At 40.7% G+C, this 23,791-nt stretch overlaps 1 protein-coding gene across 2 annotated transcripts in view; it reads left to right on the top strand.

The window, feature by feature from the left end:
- LRP1 (LDL receptor related protein 1) overlaps positions 1–23,791 on the top strand; it is a 320,650-nt gene that overhangs the window by 254,510 nt on the left and 42,349 nt on the right. For both annotated transcript variants that reach the window (XM_063293930.1, XM_063293929.1), the window contains exons 42-56: positions 138–509; positions 7,602–7,791; positions 8,916–9,120; positions 11,088–11,280; positions 12,618–12,743; positions 14,207–14,335; positions 15,115–15,234; positions 16,023–16,136; positions 17,333–17,482; positions 18,451–18,573; positions 18,730–18,846; positions 19,085–19,213; positions 20,317–20,439; positions 22,216–22,356; positions 23,148–23,335. In XM_063293930.1, coding sequence (XP_063150000.1) covers positions 138–509; positions 7,602–7,791; positions 8,916–9,120; positions 11,088–11,280; positions 12,618–12,743; positions 14,207–14,335; positions 15,115–15,234; positions 16,023–16,136; positions 17,333–17,482; positions 18,451–18,573; positions 18,730–18,846; positions 19,085–19,213; positions 20,317–20,439; positions 22,216–22,356; positions 23,148–23,335 — 2,420 coding nt within the window. The remainder of the gene's footprint in view (positions 1–137; positions 510–7,601; positions 7,792–8,915; positions 9,121–11,087; positions 11,281–12,617; positions 12,744–14,206; positions 14,336–15,114; positions 15,235–16,022; positions 16,137–17,332; positions 17,483–18,450; positions 18,574–18,729; positions 18,847–19,084; positions 19,214–20,316; positions 20,440–22,215; positions 22,357–23,147; positions 23,336–23,791) is intronic.

Below are 23,791 nucleotides of genomic sequence, written 5' to 3'. Positions count from 1 at the left end.
CTGCACACTAGGAATGGATCAGTAGTATGGGCATTGAAGGTGGAATTTGTTGCCTGAGTTAGAACCACCAGAGGCATAGGAACAGGTTGTAAAGCTACCTAACGCTAGCTAATTTTTCCTGTATTCCTTTTCTACAGGTACCAATGTGTGCGCACTGAATAACGGTGATTGTCAGCAGTTATGTCTGTATCGGGGAGGAGGTCAGCGGACGTGTGCCTGCGCCCATGGAATGCTCTCTGAGGACGGAGTAAGCTGCCGTGACTATGATGGGTACCTGCTTTATTCAGAGCGCACCATTCTCAAAAGCATCCACTTATCTGATGAGAACAATCTCAATGCACCCATCAAGCCGTTTGAAGACAGCGAGCACATGAAAAACGTCATTGCCTTGGCCTTTGATTACCGCTATGGCAGCAAGGGCAGCAACCGCATCTTCTACAGTGACATTCACTTTGGCAACATCCAGCAAATCAACGATGATGGAACTGGACGAAGAACTATAGTTGAAAGTAAGTTCTTTGGAAAGTAAGTCCTCCCCGCCCTTCCTTCCCTGGCTGCTTCCACAAGAGCAGCAGTCTGACTTGAGGCAGGCTCTAGAAATAAATAGGTCACCACATAGAGACACTCTCAGGACAGCAATTACAGGGGAAGTCTTTGGGTTTGGTTTTGGTTTTTGGTGAGTTGAGGGATCGGCGGCATAAAGGAAGCCTCATGTGTCCAGTGCTGTGGCATTGAAGCAGGCTGCTTTTATTAGAAGCCAAGCAGAATTACAGGAGATAGGTAGGTAGATTCATTCATTCATTCATTCCTCACATTTCTTCACCGCCCATCTCACCAAACCAACTTATATTAAGTGGCTATTATAAGTTTCTGCATTCAGGGGAACTTATTTTATTGTATTTTATTTTATTTATTTATTCGATTTCTATAGCCGCCCATCTCAGCAAGTGACTCTTATAAGGGATAGGTCACTGGATTTTTCTTCAGTGGTTAGAAAGTTTCCTGAAATAGGTCTATCTGAGGATACAGCTGCGTGACTTTCCTTCTGATGGATGAGGTTTCTATCCAGCTTCTGTCCACTTTTGGTTGTTTAAGCTTCACCCAGATTGGCTTATCCCTCCAGATTGGTTCACTTCTTCCCAATCCCTCCAGATTGGGAAGAAGCAGTGGCAGTTCAGCCATAGGAAGAGAGTAGGATAAATGAAGTGGTACATGCGTGGAACAATTGATCTCAGGTGATTGATTGATTGATTGATTAATTGATTAATGTCCAAACCAAACGTGTGCTTGGTCTAGGTATGGACTGAAACGGGGCTGTTTTGTTCTGGATAAAGACCACAATGAAGTTGTTTCAGGCTGAAGGGTTTGGGGGCTAAGGGAAGAACAGGAAAAGCCAAGGAAAACTGCAGGAGAGGGACGATTTGGGGGTTGGGCCAGTGAGATATGCGACATTGGGATACTAGTAGCAGCAACGGTGTGGCTAAAGGGAGGGAAAGAAAGGACTAAAAAGAACAGGGGTGAGTGAGCCAGTGGGATATGCCACTCTGGCAGCTGCTTAGGAGAAAGGGGAGAGGGTGGCGGCCTCGGCCTCGCCCTAGTTGTCTTGTAAGATCACTCCAGGATCCCCGTGGGTTTTGTTGTGGCCCAAACAAAAATACTCCCAGTTTTGTTTTTGCTGAAGCACAGCCTATCTAGAATGGTTTGTCAGTACTTCTGGAATGTAATGTGTGGTTTCATGGAGACCTTAGAACTCTGCAGGAAATGGGTTGCATCGCCCCTCTGTCAGGGACATTTCATGGGGCAAAAACTTGGCAACAGCTTGTTTTGGCTACATTTGTATCAGCGGCTTAGCAGTTGTGTCGTAATTATTTGTTCAAAATGCCCATACACAAAAATAATCCATATGTCAAGGATGAGGTGTACTTCTGTGATTTGTCTCAGCCATAAAATAACTTTACGCTTTCCTCCTCTGGTGTTTATCACTAACAATAGGCTGCAGTCTAGCCTACTGAGTTAAAAGTTTCCTTGATTCTGCCCCTTTTGACACCAGTTCTGATCTTATTCTCATCTGAATTAAATTAGTGGATGATGTGCAGATCTAGATGCTTTGACCTGAACATTGGAGAGAAGCTATACACATTCCTTAAGTCATTATGTGGATTAGATTCTGATTTCTTTCTCAATATGTAGAAATTCCTTGATATTTGTGCTTCTAAAAGTGTGCAGTGTCTATCACCATGTAAACCACTGCAGCAGTTTAAAGAACAATGGAATGTGTGAATAAAATGTGGCCTTTTCCAAAAGTTTTCTGGTTTTGTTGCTTTCCTCCCCAGAGAACTGTTGTTGCCTGGAGGGGGAGCTGAGTGGTAAAGCTCCATATTTCTTTTGAAGTTTGTTCTACTTGAAGGGAGGAAAGCATGCCTGTACTTTTGGGGTATTTTGACAGCTGCTGTAAATCAAACTGCTCTTGGCTATGAGTTGCCAAATAATTCTCCATCAGGGAAAAGAATTGAACAGTATAGGCATACTTCCTTGCACTTAGGCACTGCGAGAGACATGGAGTTGTCTCCATTCCCTATCTCCTCCAGATGACATTTGTTATAATTCAGTGTATGACAAGATGTTACCACGCAGTGCTCCGTTCTGCTTCATTCTCACTTCATTGGCTGGAGCAGGGAAAGGGGGCCAGGAAGAATAACAATGTCCTGCGACAGTTCTTTCATTTGTGACATCTAGTTCCATATTTAGAGCAGGTGCTGACCTGACAATAAGACAACATAGGCTTTTTTTTTTTTTTTTTGCAAAGAAACACTTTTCATCATTCAGACAGTGGGTTGGTTCCTAACGTTCTGTGTTTGAACAGAAGAGAGTCCCATTCACATTCATCAAACAGGGCTTTCCTGCTCTGCCCTTCTCTGTGCCTTTTCAGACTCCATGAAAATTTTCTAGGGGCCAGCATATGTTTGATGAATGGTATCAATTGCTGTAGAAGGAGGGGGACATGATGAAGTGACTCTCTTCCCTATGTGATCCAATACACAAATTAGTATCTAACGCACAGAGAAGAAGCAACAGCCAGGGATTATTATCTCTTAAAGCAACTTTATGTAATTATACATAATTTGAGATGATGATGATGATGATGATGATGATGATGATGATGATAAGGTAGCTGGTATCCATAACAAACATTCCAAAATCAGGACAGTAATTCGAAGTCACACAATATGTGCAAGCTTTTTAGTTTCCAAGAACCTTCAACAGATAAGACAGAGCTGGAAGAGTGAACTCTCCTCCACCATTGTCTACAACCATAGCAAAGCTGTATATTGTGATTTTCACAATGAAATTGTTGTGAAAATGTTAACATAGTTCTGAACATGAATTCTAGCCCCTAATTCCTCTTTCCCTTGCTTAATATTTATTAGTTCGTCCTAAGGCTATTAATACCCAGCTAACTCTCTGCTAGTAGTTACAAGCTTTTAAGTGGACACTTTATAATGGTGTATGGCCCTACTAGTTCTAATTACACACAAAATTTGCTCCATAGGCTATTGGAGAAAGCAGAATCCTATTTGAAATGCTAGACAGTGGTATAATACTGTATGGTTGTGTTCCTTCCTGAACTAAAACCTCCATATGGGGCCTAGATAGGAAAAACATTTCTGTAAAATTGAAGGTTTTTTAGTTTATTTAGTAAGTTCTCACTGTCATATGGGAGGACAGCAGACTAGGCAATGTCCCTTAGCTAAATATCAGGTGGCTGATATTTAGTTTCTGCAATTAAACTATGACTAACAACTGCAGTGGTCAATGGCCAAGCACTGAAAGCACTCCTTGATACAGATGCACCCATAGTTTAATCCAAGGTACTCATATTTTCCCCAAGATGCATCTCTCAACAGAACAAGTGCATGTTTTAGGGACTGGTGGGGGATCCAGGCCCTATGCTGTGGCTAAAGTCCCAGTGGAAGTTGGGGGGACCAGCCTTTTTTCTCTGGGTGGGGTGAGTCATAAATTGCCTTAAGATATTATCCTGGGGTAAGACCTTCCCAGTCTGAGGGGTTTCTTGGAAGGAACACCTGCTTTCATTGCTCAGACTTGCTTCCAGACCCAATGGTTGTGGGGAATGAACTACCCGATCCCTAGGGAATTGAGTGAGACCTTTGGGAAAGCTCGGAAGTTCAACACCCAAAAGCAGAAAGAGAAGGAGACTCTGTATATAAAGAGCTAGGTCAGCAATGCAGGGAAGGGAACAGAATCTGACGGGAAGTCCCATGAAAATATGGGAGAGCCCTAGGCATCTAATCCCTTTCTATGGAATATATTTTCCAAACTGAGGAGTCTTTTGCTGAGGGGAAAAGGTTTACTCAAAGGAATGACATGCTGTAGGAAACGGGTAAACATAGTCCTAGATTACAGTGATTTTCATGGAACGCAGATCACTAATAATGAGAATCAGCCATACCATTTTCTGGCATCGGTGTACGTATGCCCATATTGCTTGTGTCTTTTTGTGGCCAGGGATGTGTGCTGACTCTTGCCAGTTTGGGACATGTTGTGTTGAATGCCAAAAGCCAAATTTCCTCAAAGTTCTGAAGAAAGCTCCATTAGTCCTCCTACCTGTGGTGGGTGCAGCCTTCTGCAGAATAGCTATGGGCATAATAGACTCCTTAGAAAAAGGTCAGCAGATTATTCCTGTGGTGTGTGATTAAACCACCAGATATCCTCAGGTATTTGCCCTCAGGATAGTTACCAGGCAGGCAAGAACCTCAGCTGTGGTGGAACTGTTCTTCGGGGCTGAATCCCTAATAAGATACTTATGGATTTAAGCAAAAAATTTCACTAGGCGAAACCTCTGGTTTGTTAGGTTAGTTGTACTGGGGAGGAGTGCTCAGATACCTGTTTTGATTGTGGATATTAGCCTGAAGGCAATATCAGAAAACATAAGAAAGAGGCTCAGAAAAATAAGTTGAGTGGCTCAGAACAGGAATAAAGAAGGGAGGCTTGGGAAGCAGAGTGTATTAAGCAATAAATACCTTGCTGAGTTCAAACGCTATAAAGAATTAAGAATCAAGATTATCAAAACTTTCCTTTATCACTGCTAGATGATGGTCTGCTGGAAGGATTCAACCAAATGAATGCTGAAGTAATGTGTCAGAGACTGGGATAGGTGGCTGCCATTCTTACTGGCTTATTGGGAAATTCCACAGGCCTCTATAGGATTCTTTCCTTTTCAGTTGCTGTATACCTAACAAGTCAGGTGACCCCTTCAGATGGTTAGGGAAACTTGGGAGGGAAGGCCAAGCCTCTTTCAAGCAACGTTATTTATATCTGTGAATAAGGGTAGTGCTAGACCGGTGCAAGAGCTGGCTTTAGAGAACATTCAGCAGCCTCAGATTCATCAAAAAGTGTATCATGACCAGCATACTAAGCTCAAACTAAATTTGTTACATAGATGAAAGGAAAAAAAATCAGTAATCACAGCTTACTGCTTTATAGACAGGCAGACATTTGCTGCTAAAACACTTCCAGATGATTTATGTGATTTGACAACTTTGGCCTTTGTAAAATTTTGTAAATATAAGACTTTGCAGGGTTTTTTCTTTGCCATATAAGTGTTTATAGAAAAAAAAACAGTTGCACCCAAGCAGAGAATCCTTTTAATCTTTTCCAACATTTTCTTGCTGAAAATGAAGGTTATCCCTAACCTCCTTTAAATTTAAGGAAGAGTTAAAGAACAAAACTGAGCTTCACGCAGACTGCCTTGCAGATTAATTAATCTACTGTTTCCCAGAAAACACTTCTGGCAACATTGTTCATAAATTAGTATTGAGTCCAATCAGTAATGTCAATTCACTGCCAGAGGTATTGCAAGAACAACCATTAAATATAAAACACAATTCAAGTGGAGAAGATAATTTCAGAAGTTCAAACTTGGCAGAATTTTAGATAAAGTATTTTCCAATTTAACTGAAAACTAGGCAAGAAGTGGTATGCACCATTCTTCCTTTTTCTTCCACATACCACAGAGAAAAAGCTTTTCAACTTTATTAAGAAAAAGAATTAACCTTAGTAAAGGAATTAATTGGATGTCGTAAATAATCTGTGCTTAGCATTTCAGTTTTTCAGATGTAGGATTTCCCAACTAGTGAAGAAAATGCAACATTGTCCTTCACATTAATATTGGTTTATTTGTTATTTTTTAATGTTAAATTATATTTTCATTAAATCATTGTTACAAATAAAACAATTTGTGCTTAGTTTCATTAGAAAGAAAAATGTATGTCAAGTGTATTTTTAATTTTAATTATGAATTGAATTTTTTGTTAAAAGGGAGTTGGCTTAAATAAGAGGTGTGAGGGTTTCTGAAAATTAAATTAGGGCATGTGTGAAATGTGGAAGGGGCACATATACTGCACACTGAAGTAGCCATCCCCATAATGCCCTTGACCACAACAATACAGGGAGAAGGCCAAGAGAATTATACTATCATTTCCTTGAGGCGTTTTTCAATTACCAGAGGTAAATGAGAGAAAAAATTCTCCTTGATTTGATGCAAATTGAAGTGCTCAGTTAAGAAATACTGAAAAGATACAAAAGAACCCATGGCGATTTTTAATTTCAATTTTTTAAAAAAGAAAATTCCTTTTTTTCATATAAGATCAATAATTTGCTTGCGCTGAAAAAGTCTTTGGTAAATCAGTAAAAGACAAGCTGTCAAGCTCTGTTTTGCAGCAGCTGATTTATTAGGTAATTTGTCAGAACAAAAGACATATTAAAGTAGCCAGAATTTGTTTTGAGGGCTGACTAGTCCCCAACACAATGTCATATATTCAGCATGTTAATGTATGTTGTCTATAATGTCATGAATACAATGTATTTGCTTATAAAAACTGTATATTTCTTTATTTGAATCAGTGTAGTGGGCTCTCTTAATTGTTATCAGGGTAATAAGACTAGCTGGTTTTTCCCATACTTCACTGTACCATCTGAAATCTCTGGAATCCATCCTGCTGGAAATTTGGGGTATTCTATGGTCTCTGTTTTGAGTCTCATTGAAAATTGCTTAGCTTTATTTTGTCTGTTACATATGAAGGATGGGTGAGACCAGATGTAAGTCTATGATGGTATTTCAACCCACATTTATTTTAGATTCAGGGTGGATACAACAAGCAGCAAATAACCAGAATCCTCTCTGAGGCCTCACGGGGGGTATAATTAGGATAGGATAGTTAGAGGCTTCTCAAGATGGGGACAAAGTTAAACCAGGTATTAGAACCAAGCAGCAGGCAAAGGGGAGGACACTTTCCCCATTTGTTGAAATCTGGTGGGGCAGCTTTCATGGTGGCAGGCAATATAGATAGCACATTTCAAATGCTTCCTGTGTTTTGTGGGGTTAATTGTACCAGTAGCTGATTTGATTGATTGAGTGATTGATTGAGTGATTGATTGATTGATACTGGCTGCGAGACGATATCAGAAAAAGATAAGAAAGAGGCTCAGAAAAATGAGGAGAGGCTCAGAACAAGAATAAAGAAGGGAGGGTTGGAAACCAGGGTGTATTAAGCAATAAATACATCCTGCTTTCCCTTTAACAGATGTTGGTTCTGTGGAGGGCCTGGCTTATCACCGAGGCTGGGATACCTTGTACTGGACGAGCTACACTACGTCTACCATTACGCGGCATACTGTGAACCAGACACGTGTGGGAGCTTTTGAAAGAGAAACTGTCATCACCATGTCTGGAGACGACCATCCTCGAGCCTTTGTGCTAGATGAGTGCCAGAAGTAAGTTCCAGTGTGCCGTGGGTGACTGAAAGCAAAACTTCAGAATCACTGGGACTCATTCATACATTCATTCATTTCCTTGTTCATTTGAGGATTTTTTTGTTCTTAACAGTACTTTCCTGTAAGGGTTTCACACCAATTTACAGCCTTAAAGCAACCTGAATTCATTAAAATGAGAGTAAGCACCTAAAATCTACAGCATTGTTAACCAACCACCACACTAAATATGTTCACAAATCCTATGCAGTTCTTTTTTTTTCTTTTTTTTAAGTATTGAATTGGTCTTGTTTTGATAATCTTAATGCATGAAATGTGTTTGGATTTAGCAATGAACAGTGCTGAGTGTTATCTAAGCAATCCTTCAGCACATGCATTCCTTCCTCCCTGGGTCTCCAGCTGGAATAGGAAATATTTCACTTCTGCTTAGCATTGTACACTTGAATAAACTGTGGTTACTTTTGATTATGCGTTACTGAAAACATGCCAACTTCAAATTATAACTCACTGGTTTGTTCAACCAATATAATTTAAGATTAATCATAGTTTAGGGTTTGAATATAATAAACTATAGTTAGTTAAAATGCAATTTCCTCCTTTTAGCTGTGCTGAAAGGGGTGTAGGGATGGGATACATGAATTTGGGGCTTGTGTGTGTCACTAAATCACACATCTGAACTAGTCCATTGGATGTGGTTCATGCATTGAGCTTTGAAGGTCACTGCCAGTGTTTTAAACTGGGTGGAAATAAGCTAACAGCTGATCCTGCACTTTAAAATCAAAGTAAGTATAATCCCTGTTACAAACAGCCTTCATGAACCTAACTGTCACCATTTGGGATCAGACACAGTTTCTAAACATCTTTCAGGATATTTGAAGCCCATTACAGCAGTCAAGCCTAGAATAGTTTTGCCATAGCATCGTATATTGCCATAGCCAGATCCCTCCTCTCTAGGAAGGATGCAGGCAATATGCCAGTTGAAGCTTCTGGTCATAGCTGCCATCTGAATGTCCAGAAGCAAATGGAGATCCAGGAGAAACCACCTCCCTCCACCCAGTGTCTTGGCATTCCCTCTTTTAAAGTATGCAGCACTTTTTCTCTGTAATCCATTTTCTCCTCTCCTTCAGCCTGATGTTCTGGACCAACTGGAATGAGCAACACCCCAGCATCATGCGGGCTACGCTGTCAGGTGCCAACATGATCACCATCATTGACAAAGATATCCGCACACCCAACGGTCTGGCCATTGACCACAAGGCAGAGAAAATCTACTTTTCTGATGCCACCCTGGACAAGATAGAGCGGTGTGAATATGATGGCTCCAAACGATATGTACGTCCCATAATTGCATCAGTAGGGCTGTTTTTCAGAAAACCTGTAAAGCAGTCTTCTCCAGTGTAATATCCTCTGGATATGTTGGTGCTATCAGTCCCAGAATTCTTGGCCAGCATGGAGACGAATAATTCTGGGAGTTGTAGTTCCAGCATATCTGGAGAACAAGAAGATGGGAATAAAGCCTTAGCTATTAGTGAAGTCTTGCCTTTGGATCTTGATAAGTATGTTCATCTTATTTTTCAATTTGATAAAGAGGATGCACTGCTTTTGCACTGCTACAAAAAACTATAAAACCTGTTCAACCAAGAGTAACAGTGGACAAAATATATTTTTTAATCTATATGGGAAGTGGTGCCTCTGACAAACCATTTGCTGTTCTCTGATAAGCTATTGCTTGTTTCCAGTCTATAAAAAAGAGATTTCAACTTTGTCAGACATGATATGAAGTGGTTGTGTATTCCTGTAGTTCCTCCTGTGAACATCAGGAGTAAAGGATAGATTTCCAGAGTGCTTATGCAGTCAACTCTAGCACACTCTTACAAGCTGTTTTCTTTTCTTGCCTCTTTTCCATAGCTGCTTTCCTGAACCAATGTTTTATATCTCTCAGTCAGATCCTGAAAAGGAGCCAAAGGCTGTGTATTTAATCCCTTTCTCAAATTTATTGTCATAGCAGCAACGTGGTAGAGATAAGACTGAGAGGGATGCTACCAGGCCAGGATCTCAGAGCTGAGTGGACGCAGAGTCCTAGGTATCCAGTGTCATGTGCTATGCAGTGCTGTAATACTGCCTCATACTGATTCTGTAACAACTAAGAGCGATGGGGAAATTTGTCTCAGATTCTCATTTTCCTAACCTTAATTGCAGCCCATCTCTCCGTGACTTTCCTAATATAAGCTAGTTTATGCATTTATACAGATTTTTAATTCAAACTGAAATAAACTGGCAAAATTTAGAAAAGTCCACTCTTCAGCATATCACTGCTTTTTGGTTTACATTTAAGTTTAATTGAATAAAGTCACATTAAAATGCAAACTGCACCAGGTGTACATAAATTGGGGGTCAGACAGCCTTACTAGTAGGCTAGACATCATTTTGCCCATACTTCACTCAGGAAGAGACAACCCTCCAAATATGAGCCTGGGGCGGCTGTTGATTATATGTTCTCCCATCATTCTTCAGCAGCTTAAAAATGTTTCCTTAGGAGGTTCAAAATGTCTTTGGTTTTCTGGGCTGTATAGTTGCAACTTGGCTGGATTTCCATCTTTCACGTGTGGGTGTGTACATACACATATACATATGCATGCTTGTGCATCTTTACAACTACAGTTTATACGTCTCACTTTAATTTATATTTATTCAGAAAGGTGGTAGCTGGTTAACTCCGTCCATGGATATAATAGTTCCTATCATCAATACAAAAATTAGGATTCCTGCTTGTACCTTCCTGCATGTTTCCAAAATCTGCTCTGCAAAATCTGAGGATGCTGTAGAGCAGATTTAGGGGAAAGTGTAAGGGGCTACAAGGTGGAGAAGAAGGGAAAGTCATGTTCACAAGCTGGAGTGTGTTCACAAACCCTGAAAATGGAAAAAACATTGATGAAAATTAATCAAAGTGATTGATCTTGTAAGAGGAAATAGAGAGAGAGAGAGAGAGAGAGAGAGAGAATAAAAAACTTCTTCACAAGCATCTGAAGTACATCTCCCTTTAGACCTGTCCAGTGGCTGCTGCTCCATTCCAACAACATCTCAAGAAGATGTTGCAATTAAATTCCTTGCAATTACATCTGGAAAGCATCAGGTTCCCTTATCGTTATGGAATACCAAGGAAGGAAAAGAAAGGAAGATTAAGAGAAATTGCTCGGCAGGAAGCAATGTGCTTAATACTAGTATGATGATAATATTTGGCCTGTTTCTTTGCTGACAACCTGCTTCTTCTCTGCTAATAATGTGATAATATCCGACAGGTGATCTTGAAGGCAGAACCAGTGCACCCCTTTGGCTTGGCTGTCTATGGTGACAATATCTTCTGGACAGACTGGGTGCGTCGTGCTGTGCAGCGTGCCAACAAATATGTGGGCTCTGGCATGAAACATCTACGTATTGACATCCCCCAGCAACCTATGGGCATCATTGCTGTGGCCAACGACACCAATAGCTGTAAGAAGAACCGTTTATCCTTTGGGGTGACAGTCTGCCACGAGGAAGGGGGGACATTCCTCATGGGGTTATCCTACAGTTCTCTTACTATCCTTACAGTTGCTTGAATCAGCTCTGCAGTAATTAATTCAGAAGCAATGCTTCCTCTTTTTTTGCAGGCCCCCCTCTCTCTTTTGGAGAAATACCCCACTTGGTATTTCTTCGGCTTATTTTCATTTGGGTGGTTCCCAAACATTGATTATCTTCAGCATTGCATAGTGGTATAAAGGATTTGAACTGTCTGACCAAAGGTCTACTGTGCAGAACATTTTGTCTCTGAAATCAGCCCTCATGAAGGCAACACAAGCAAACCACATTTTTCCCTTACTACTCTCATTCCATCCTTTTCCCTTACTACATTCTTTCTTTCAATAGCTGGTAATTGTTTTTCAGCATGAACATTCCAGTCTGAACGCTGAGACATTGCTAAATGTTTCTATATTACTTGCTTTGCTGCACTGTATACCAATAAAAACTATAGATTAATTTTTGTTGTGTAAAAGAAACACTCCCGTGCCCTGATGATAAGATCAGCGTAGGGTAATATAGCCTGAAAACCTGGTGTTCTGTTGCTTTTCCATATTCTGCAATATCAGCTGAACTACATCAGTTCTGACACTATGGTTTTTAATCGATTGTTGTAAACCGCCAGAGTCCCCTGACGGGAGGAGATGGGCGGGGATAAATTAGATAAATAAAAATAAATAAATAATTGTGGCTCTATAAAGATTTAGCTTTCTGACTTAGACATATCATTCAGCAGTGGTGCATATTGTGGATAGGTGATGCTCAGATTAATCACAAATCTCAGTAAGGCCTAAGGCTTTATCCGTATGGGTTTTTCACTTCTGGCAGATCCATGGTGAGAAAAGTGCTAGTTGGAAAGAAGTATGGCTAGCTTTCAGTCTTTCCCAGAAAAAAGCCAGACTCACTTTTGAAAATAGATCGTGTGGTTCAAGTATTTGTTGTTGTTTTCAAGCAAAAATACCTGCAGACCCAAAGCATGTAGGGCTAGAAGCTGTTTCTTCTTTGCAGTGCTTTCCTGGACTGACCATGTGATTGGGAAATACTGTGTGGTCACAGGATCAGTTCAGGAAGTACTACAGTGAAGAAATGGCCTCTATCGGAAACTCTATGCTTCTTATGAAGATACAGGGCAATGTATATATGTGTATATGTACTTCATTAAATGCCTGGTCAACCAACCTTTCATCACTTTTAGAGAGTTTCAATCTAAACTATCCAACTCCATTTTTTTAAGGGTTTTGTTCTCTTTGCTCTGGTTTTCTTCCACTTAGGTGAGCTATCTCTGTGCAGAATAAACAATGGTGGTTGCCAGGACCTATGCCTCCTCTCAGCCAAGGGAGAAGTCACATGCTCTTGCCGTGCTGGCAGAACTCTTCAGGAGGACCTTACCTGCAGAGGTAGGCATCCGCACTGGGTAATGAAACATATGAAGGGAATAAAGGCATGTTAATTTGGATGCCAGTTCCTATGAGATACATTCATATTGAGCAGGCACAGAATGAAGAGAACTTGAGTGTGTATATGCTGGAGAGGGATGGTTTTTTTTCATGGTTTGTGTCTTTCCGACATTTGTTTGTTTATTTAATCAGCCTATATATTACTTTCTATATCAAGCACATTTGGCCTGTAGAATAAACAGTTTATTTCTTATGGCATATTTACATATCAGTTTACCAAACTGATAGTTGCAGTGTGCCAAAAACAGATCTGTACTTTTCCCATATGTTAGGAGCCTGCAGAAATATGTAGTGTTCCTTCTTTAGCTTGTACCTCCCTGTTATCTACTTGTCCACTGTTCGGACTTGAAAGCCTCTTTTTAGCTGATGGACCTGGGGAGAAAAGGGGAAATTCCATAAAACCTACTTTGTCCTGAAGCACATGTACCACGTAACAATAATCCCAGAATGAGTACAGGGCAGTGCTGTGAGTATTCTGGGGAGACAAGAAGATGGATGTGTGATCTTTTTCTCCACAAAACTTTATTAAGTTTCAACGGAAGATAAAATATAGAGAAACAAAAAAAAGTTAAGAAGAAAAGATCAGAAAAAGAGCAAATTTAAGAGTGCAGAAAAGAAAAAGAAAATAAAGTAAAAGAATAGCTTCCAACTTTCTTTGGTACAGATACAAATATAAGATACATTAACCTCTTACTCTAAAATTAACAATAGTATACAATATTTCTATAATCATAAACAATTCTAATCATCAAATCCCAAAATTAAAATTTCATTTTTTTTCAAGCAAAAAAGTCCAAAAGTGATTTCCAAGTAGAAGCATAGCTAGACAAAGTCTTATTTAATCAAAGTAGTCAGTTTTGCCATCAGCCAATTCCATTAATTTCGCCATCCATTCTTCCATTGTAGGCAATTTGAATCTTTCCACCTCTGTGCATATAAAAGTCTTGCTGCTCTTAACATATATAAAAACAAAATCCCATGTTTTCTTGGGTGTATGATCTTAATTCAGTAGAGCTTCTGATTCTAAGAAGCAGTTTAGCATGGCATGCAAAAAAAATGCATAGAGAAAAGAGGCTTCAGATTTCTGGCAATATCTGGAAAGGAAGTTCCCACTGCTGATTTCTTAGGATGAATGTGACACACATAGAGGGACATGGGGAGTGCCTATATAGTGTGGTGTGCATATGTAGCTGTGGTGTGCAGAGTGCATATGTGTGGAGTACATATGTCCATATGCGCGCATATGTGTGGAGTGCATATGTAGCTGTGGTGTCCAGGGTTTCTACACTAATATTTTGCCAGTTGTTTATCTTCCCATTTCAGGGCATACTTCAGTCTTCAGTGAAAGGGGAGCTGAGAGGCTGGTGTGTTTTCACAAATTTGTGTTGTTCTCCCTTCCTTAGCTTCCAACTCCACCTGTAATGTACATAATGAGTTTGAATGTGGAAACGGTGACTGCATTGACTTCAGTGAAACCTGTGATCGTGTAGCCCACTGCAAAGACAGATCAGATGAAAAGCCATCCTACTGCAGTAAGGTTCTTTCTCTCATTCCTCTTCTTTTCCCCTTCCCTTGGCTAGCCTGCTTATGAAGACATTTTAACACCCTAGACCAATGTTTCAAAACCGTGGCAACTTTAATACATGGGGACTTCAATTCCCAGAATTCCCCCAGCCAGCTTCCCTGCTCTAGACCACCAACCATCCTGTATTTCTGGGCATATCTGGAAAAGAATTTATCCGTTGCTTGACAGGGTATCAGGGAGACTGTTGGAATATTTGTTTTCTTGTCTTCTGGCATAAAAAGAGGATTTTTTTTTCGCTCTAACTTCATAGTTTTTGGGTTTTTTAAAAATAAGATGTGATAAACTTGTCACATACTGTACCTTTGCATGGGAGCCAGATTCTGGTGGACAGAATGAACTCATTCAAGGGTTGCAAAAGTTGGAATTAAAGAAGATCAGTCCCTAGACCTTCTCAACCCCTAAGCTCCACTGAAGCCTGGGATTTCACTTGGCGCTCTGCCTTTGAGTGCAAAGCCCAGAGCCATGAATATCTGAGGCTCCTAGCAGAAATATAGGAGTCCACAAAACGCTGAATCTCCTGGAATTCCAGGGTAGGAAAGCCTGCTGCATTTTTTTCATCCAGCTCCAAGCTGAGAGGAGGTGGAAGTGTCAAATCCTGCTGACCTCCTGTTGGATGCAGAGGCTTGCCAATACCTGTCTCACTCAGGCAATAATTAAATTCCATTCCACCCACTGTCTTTCAGTTACACACTCCCTGTTCTCTCCGTCGCTTGTTTTGCCTTGCAGATAGCCGCAAGTGTAAGAAGGGCTACTTGCACTGTGCCAACAAACGCTGCATACCCATCCAGGACTGGTGCAATGGCATGGACGACTGTGGGGACAACTCAGATGAAGTGCCTTGCAACAGTAAGCTCTAGAAAGGGTAGCCAGGCAGGAAGGACATGCCTGTTAACTTGTATTCTGAAGCAGTATAATAATATTTAATAACTGTTCTCTGAAACAGTTCAGTAAGTAATTTAAAAATTAAATTACTAAACATGCATAGAGAGAGTTGCTGGCTAGGCCTGAACCCCAGTGTGGTGGTGCCCCCTGTGCTAAATCTTTACTTGCCCTCCTTGGGCTTGCCAATCTGCCTTAGCCTGATGTTTGGAAACCTTTTGTAAGGATAAAAAGATGGGTGTCGGAGTGCTGGGAATGGGGAAAACGTGCACACTGCCTGGGCCTTTTGGAGCATGGGGGTGGGGTGTTCTTTTTTGTTCTGTCAATCAAATTGACCCTAAATTCATTGAAGGCCCAATAAGTACTGGGCACAAAGGCTTTTTTCTTTTTCTTTGTCCAGTCACCCAGCATTTTCCCCAAGAGAGATGAGCTTTACCTTTGTGTGGTTCTGTTCCTTTTCTCTCCTGGATTCTGCAGCAGACCCGCTGTCTGTATGCTGTGCCGGTTGCCTCAAAATGTTAAAGCACACACAGCCTCCTCCTCCAACATCCCCCACATCCCGCGTTTGAAAACACTGCTGTTTCATAGGCAGCTGTTGCATCCCTAGACCGGGAAATGGCTTGAAGGGAACAGAGGGAAGCAGCCCAGGCGTTTGCCAATGCTCTGGCATTCTCTGCCTTCCGAATGCAGGAAGGGCAAGGGAAAATGAAAGCAGCTGCCATAATGAGCCTGACAGGACTGCCCATTCATTCCAGAGACAAGCTGTGCTCCTGCTGAGTTCCGCTGCCGGGACGGGACTTGCATTAGCAATTCCAGCCGCTGCAACCAACAGATTGACTGTGAAGATGCTTCTGACGAAATGAACTGCAGTGAGTGTTGCACAGTAGGCACATAAAATAGCTTGATAGATGTCTTTTTCACCAGCCCAAGCATCTTATAGTCCTATACAGGCTTTGCCCAGTCAATTCACTCACCCAGTAGTTGAATTCCTGTTGCCTTTGGCCAGGGAAGGCTACTCTGCTTTCAGAAGGAGAGCTTTTGGATTCCAGACCCCATCAAAAAAATCCCTAATATACATTGTCCTGGTAGCATAACCCTGGCAGCTGTTTAGCTCTGTATTCTCTGATGGTGAAAAAGTTGGGAAGAGTGATCACTGTGAAAACCTTGTGAATGTCTAGATTTTGAATTCTTCAGGAAAATTCAATAGTGAAAGTTCTTGTCATACCAAACAGAAAAGATGCAAGAGACGTCCATTATGTAGCTACACTACAAATCATACTTCCAGAATTGAACATGACATTAAAAACTCCCATATTTTATAGCAGTGGGTCAGAATTTGATCACTAGGGTATACTGGTAAGAGGGACTAACCTATGTTGGGAAAAATAGGCTACCACATCAAGCTGAATATGTCTGGTACTCTACTGTCATTGTAACTGAGGAACTCCTATAATTGAATCACCTGCTGTCCGCCTTCCCTGGTAGACCAGACAGGAAACACGACCAGATGAGCTAATTCTACTGTTTTGTAAGGCTACATTAACAGAATCTTGCAAATCTGATGGTACAAATCTCCTGACATCTCTTTTACAGCTAGCTCACTTGTGCACAGAGCATTGTCTTCACATTCTTCTGGCAGCTGACTGCTACTATACATGCACACAGAAGTCTGTGGATAGAGATAACATGGGCATCTTCCTCCATTGAAATGTGCCTGCCTATTTGATTCAGAAAAACCTATCACTCAGGGGTCACTCTCCCATTCACCCCACAGAGCCCTTCTTTGTTTTAAAATGATGTTTATTATATTTTTATTTACAATTATTTATATTCTGATATGCTGCTTGAGGAGAACTGTTATCCTGAAAGACAGGATATAAGTAATTGTAATAATAATACTACTAAGAATTAGAAATTTAGGTGACAGTATTCTGTGGCCCCACATTTTTTAGCACAACCGACAATGGCATGATTTGTACAAAATGGATGCCTTTGCTCCGTTACGCCTGTTCAGTAAGTTTCACAGAATTTACATATATTCAGTTCGTTTCTTCTCTTTTGGTAGCTGCCACTGACTGTAGCAGCTTTTTCAGACTGGGAGTGAAAAATATCAGTTTTGAGAAATGTGAGCACACATCGATGTGTTACGCTCCATCCTGGGTATGTGATGGCAGCAACGACTGTGGCGACTATTCAGATGAGCAGGATTGTCCAGGTAGGCATCTCCCGATGGGAATCGCCCTTCTGACCACCCAATGCTGAAGTTCCTTGAACTTTGGTGAAATGGAACAAGCATTCAGAGAATGTGTATATGCAAGTAAGCATGCTTAGCATTAAGCTTGAGGAAGAATCCTCCCTTGGTCACCTTTTCTTTCCCATTCCACTACTGTAGGAAGGAGAAGGTCAGTCTAAAATTTGAACAACCAGGAAGAGGACCCCCTTGTTTATCCCTGACTTGGTCTGCCCCCCCCCCCGAAAACAGAACTGCCATTTGAGCCTACCTGCACACATACTCCACCTTTTAAGACTGTGCTCCGTGTTCCCTTTCCTTAAAATGAGGAAAATGGTTGTACAGGAAAAAAAATATTTCTAGTGAGACCAAGACCTTTGCCTTACTCTTTTGTTTTTGTTTTTGTTTTTACAATTCAGACATTGCTATCCTGAAAGACAAGACATAAGTAATTATAAGCTTTTGGAATCAGCAGAGCACACTGATTGTTTTTATTGCTGTAGGGTGTATTTTAGTGATGTGTTTGTTTCACATGGATTTTTCTGTTATATTTTAGATTGCTTGTAAGTTACTTTGGGGACTTCTGAATAGAAATGTAGAGGGCGGGGGGCAGTTGCTAGTCTACCTATAGATTTAACTATGCCTAAAAAGGCTCTTTGCTTGCTAGCAAAATGTAAAATGTCCTTCTCCATTGCCTGCCCCATCCATTTAGTCTACCTATAGATTTAACTATGCCTAAAAAGGCTCTTTGCTTGCTAGCAAAATGTAAAATGTCCTTCTCCATTGCCTCCTCCATCCATCTATTTAGCTGATGACAAACATATGAAAAACACCAACATGGAGCCTCTGGTCACACCTTGTGTAATGCTTCTCTTTCTCTGTTCCCACTAGCAAAATACAATACAATGCATTTTCTATTTTCTATTCCCCCCCATGCCCTTTGTCTTCCCCAGGCACAAGAAAATCTAAGTGCCCAGCTCACTACTTTTCCTGCCCAAGTGGTAGATGCATTCCCATGACATGGACTTGTGATAAAGAAAATGACTGTGAGAATGGAGAGGATGAGACCCACTGCAGTAAGTCACTGTGTTGTTTTTCTTTCCCATAACTGAGTTTCTGAAATAGTATAATCACTAAATTGTGGAGAAATATTCCAATTACTTGGACCTTTTTCTGAGAATCTTTGGAATTGTTTGGAAGTGGTTATAACAATGCCAAATTTCTTTTTCCAGATAAGTTCTGCTTCCCGGTGAAGTTTGAATGCAACAATCATCGGTGCATCTCTAAACAGTGGGTATGCGATGGTGCAGATGACTGTGGTGATGGCTCGGATGAAGACCACCGTTGCCGTAAGTTTTTTTCCTGATTTGAAAAGGAGGAAGAGGCAAGCTAGTAAAATGGTCAGAACATAACAGCATACAGGTTGAAATATGAAAAGGAAAATATGGATGCACTGGTGGGACTGGAGTAGGATTGGATGGAAATCTGATTACTAGTTTGAGAGAGAGGTTGAGTGACTGATGCTAAAGACAAGGTGTTTATGACATTGTGAAAAGAGTCAGAGTGTTTATCTTTCTGCTTCTCTAGGTCACATCACTTGTGCTGCGGGAACCTTCCAGTGTCCAAACACCTACATGTGTGTCCCACAACTTTGGCTATGTGATGGAGACAGAGATTGTCCTGATGGGGCGGATGAAACCATGGCTGCGGGTTGTGGTGAGTTACTGCTTCTTATTAACATTCTATTTCTGATTATAGTCTCCTGCTGGAAGTTAGATGAGCTCTTGCTGTTACTCATTTTGCTGGTTACCTTAAGAGGCAGGCTAAGCTTGTGTTGCATTTAATCTTCATATACAAGGTCTTGTCTATATATCTTGGTATATACTGTAGTTCGCACTGTGTCTGGGAATAGGACTTAGTGGAAAAGGAAGGAAAACAAAAATGGTAAGTACCAAATCCTTCCTTATGAGACAGCAGCCAAAGCTGGGTACCTCGTCCTTTTCTAATGGTTTGGATCACACTAGCTTTTGTGAGGTTCCATTCCTGTAAGAGGCTGGTTTTCCTATAGTTCGCTGTTTTGGGAAAGTTAGGGATAAAATAATAACACACATAGCCCAAAATCAGTTGACTTCCCTTACCGGTTTTATACATTTAACATAGCCATTACCAGATAGAACATGACCTGATGTGCTGAGCTAGTTAGATGCCCTGTTTCTACAGTCTGTAATAGGGAACAAAGAGAAAATCATGCAATAAATTATTGGGGGTGGGAAAGAAAACCGTGCAGTAAGAACATCTGCGACTGCTAGTATTTTTCAGCTTCATAAATCTCGATCTTGCTTTGATCATATTCTTAGTAATCACGTTTGGTGCCAGTATTTTGGTGCATCTTGTTTGCTTCAATAATTTCATTGTATCATGTATTATGCATAAGTTACATAGTTTGCATCATCCCAGAGAGAGTGAAATTGAAATGTTCCCCCTTCTTCAGAATGGACAGACATTGACCATTGCCTCTAGTGGTGATGGTGGGTAAATTATCCCAAAGAATCAGGGGAACAATTTTCATCATTTCCTCCTAGGAGATGAAATACTGTCTGGGAACAGAACAGTGGCAGCTTGGCTTTCGTTTCTGTGACAGTGATAAGAACTAATAAACCATGGAAAGAAGTACGAATTTGCTCACACTTTTCTTTGTTAAAAAGTCCACACGTAATGTGCTATACAATTAATAAAAATTGATTGTGGTACAGTGGATGGAGTTGAACTACACAGAGGGATATGGCATAACTGATTGCAGTTGTGATCTGTGATTTCAGTGTATAACAACACTTGTGATGAACGGGAGTTTATGTGCAACAACCGGCAGTGCATCCCAAAACATTTTGTGTGTGATCATGATGATGACTGTGGTGATGGTTCTGATGAATCCCCTGATTGTGGTAAGTGTCAGCCTAGAATTAGTGCTTAGCCATGAGAGTAGCCACTGTAGCCCAACTTTGATTAGCTTACTGCCAAATCAGATCTGGCTGTCTGAGGGCAAGTGAGGTCAGCTGAAAGCAAAATAATTAAATGTTAATTGATTATTTAATGTTATTATGTAGGCTATTTTTAAGAGCTTTTGAGTTATGAGGAAAATGTGCAAACTAAGAAATGGATGTGCTGGCTTTTTTTGATTTGAAGAAGTTAGATTGCAATTAAACCTTTACCATATGTGAAAAGCATTCCCTAATTGTTTTCTGAGAGGCAGTTTGGTGTAGTGGCTAGAAACTGGGAGACCGAGAGTTCTAGTCCCGCCTTAGGCACAAAGCCAGCTGGGTGACCTTGGGCCAGTCACTCACTCTCGGCCCTGGGAAGGAGGCAAGGGCAAACCATTTCTGAACTCTTGCCAAGAAAATTGCAGGGACTGGTCCAGACAGTCCCCAGGAGTCAAGACTGACTCGAAGGCACCCCCCACCCCAAAAAAGTTCTCTGCTGAGCCAGCTGTTTTTTGGGCCCAGAAGCAAGTCCAGACAGCTCTTGACCAATTTTAGCTAACAGGTATAGCGTCGACTCTTAAGGAGCTTTGCTGTGTGATATTTAATGTGGTTAATATGGATTTATGGATAAATTATATATATAATATATCCATAATTATTTATGGATTATTATATCCATATAATTTATGGATAAATTATAAGGCTGCAGTAGAGGTGTGCTGGTCAGAGACATAAATATGTGTATATTTTGCTATGCAGACAATATCGTGTTGCTTGCTGAAAAGTCAAATGTTTTTCAGTAAAAGTTATATAGATTGCATGATGAAATGAAGGGTAGGAGCCTGAAAATTAATCTATCAACGATCAAGGTAGTTGTGTTTGACAGGAAAAATGGAGTGAACAATTGCAAGTTACACATAAATGGTGACAATGTAGAGGAAGTTGATGAATTTGTGTACCTCAGTAGAATGTTAATTGAAGGTGGGAACATGGAGAGATTTCTAAGATGTGCAGGTACTGGTAGGTGGGTAGTATCCAGTATATTGCGAAGAATGACCGTTTCTCAAAAGAAGTGGAAATGGCCATGGATAACTGTACTTCTATCCGCTTTGTTGCGTGGAAGTGAGATTTAGGGCTGTCAGGAGAAACATAAAAATAAGTTGAATGCAGTGGGATTGGGATATTGAAGAAGCGTATATCATAAAATCAGAGACAGGGCCAAGTATGGGTGAGTGCTGAATGAATGTAGGCTGAATACAAAAGTATGTTTAGGTAGTTTGGTCATGTCGAGGGTATAAATGAGGATCAAATTGCAGAACAGATATACAAAGGAAGGGTGAATGGGTGAAAGGAAGGAGAAGACCAAGGAAGTTGTGGTTGGATGGAGTTGATGAGAACCACAAACAGAGAAAGGTGGGAAGGTTAAAGAACAAAAGAAAATGTATGAATTGGTGAACGGATGTCATGGAAGCAAGGATGATTTGCAAGGATAGAACGATATGGAGAGATATAGTAATTCGTGTTGGTATAAATTAGATTAGTTATATTTCTTTTTTAATCCCTTCGTTGCCTCACTATTTCTTACTCTTTTTCTGCATTTGCATAACATTGCTTACCCAAAAGCGAATAGCATGATGGGGAAGTGTCCTTCAAACATATGTTGATCCTGTTACATGATAAAAAGAGGCATTGTTGCAGCATGGCCTGATTTCTTATCCCCCCACTTTTGGCCTTCCCCAGAGTACCCCACTTGTAGCCCCAATGAGTTCCGTTGTGCTAATGGCCGCTGTCTGAGCAACAAACTGTGGGAGTGTGATGGTGAGTTTGACTGCCACGACCAATCTGATGAAGCCCCCAAGAATCAACGATGCTCTAGCCCTGGTAGGTCTCCAGTAGGGTTGTCGGGGGGGTGGCCACTTGTACTTTCTTTGGTTTATAGCAAGCCCATGGTCAGAAAGGGTGAGAACAAAATGAAGCTCTCTTTTAATTGGTCTGTTCCTAACTAGTTGATCTAGTAATGCAGCAACAGAACTCTATATACTTTTGAAAAACATTGGGAATCTTCCATACATCTAGAGGGAGGAGTCAGATTGTTATCTAGTATGTGAGCTTCTGATCACACCACCCTAGATGTGTCTTGATTGCCAGACTTGTTCTATGCACACAGATCAATTTTTTAAAGGTATAAATCAGTACACCCTCCATACTGAGGGAGATTTTGTAGAATCTTTTTTATCTAATTGGAAGAGAACTATACAAAATTACTATTTGCACTCTTTGAGTGAACACATTAGAGTGCAGCCTAAGCTTGAATTATTAATGATAATTAATTAAGTATGCTGTTTAGATAGTGAGGTCTTTTTGGTATCAACTACTTTTTATTAAATTTTGTTTAATATTATGGATAGTGATATACTTGAAACTTTAGAGGGGGAGATCATGCTTTGTGATGAAGCTCTTTGGGTGTCATGTTTACAGAAAGTTGTTTACACATAGTGGTGATCACAACTGTGGCAGGAAACAGGTTGACCCGCATGCAGAGAAGGTTGTGCTCTTTAGCTCTGCTGGGATGGCTTTAAAGCTGTAAATATGGAAAACTGCATGGTGAGTGGAAGAAAAACCCACTGCCTTGAGATCCGTCCTAATGAACTGATTCCTCACTATCATTTCAGAGAGCAAGTGCAATGATACATTTTATCTCTGCCACAATGAGCAGTGCATCTCCAATAATTTGCTCTGTGACAACAATGATGACTGTGGTGATGGCTCTGATGAGCTGAACTGTTTCATCAACGAGTGCCTGAACAAGAAGCAGAGTGGTTGCTCCCAGGAGTGTGAGGACCTCAAAATTGGCTACAAGGTTGGGCTGTAATTTCTTTTTCTCTGCTTTGAGGAGGAGGATGTATCAGAACCAGCCCTACCCTCAGGCAGTTAGAGCTGGTGGATTTTGATGTACTGTTGAAGAGCCACAAAATTATCAGTTATATAGTTTATTGTTACAGTTTTCCCACCATGGAGTCATAAATCAATGGGCAGAATATGTGACTTTTTTGCAAATGGTCAGAGGTCCAACAAGACATGGGTATTGGCCAGATTTGTGACTTGTGGAATCTACTATGATTTGCAATAAAACCCTGAGGACTTTAGGTAAAAGATACACATGTAGAATTAGATTTCTCAGCTCAGACCTCTGTACCTAGAATTGAACGTAACTCATACATCAGAAATCCTTCTGTAACACTTCCTTCACTTCATCATTATAACATAGGGTAGGATTTCAGAGGGAAAAATTACATTATTACTCTTACTGCTGACT

This window comes from Candoia aspera, chromosome 2, assembly GCF_035149785.1.
Source record: "Candoia aspera isolate rCanAsp1 chromosome 2, rCanAsp1.hap2, whole genome shotgun sequence".
NCBI classification, from domain to species: domain Eukaryota; kingdom Metazoa; phylum Chordata; class Lepidosauria; order Squamata; family Boidae; genus Candoia; species Candoia aspera.
The sequence above is the reverse complement of the archived record's forward strand: the minus strand, read 5'-3'. Positions and strand labels throughout refer to the sequence as shown.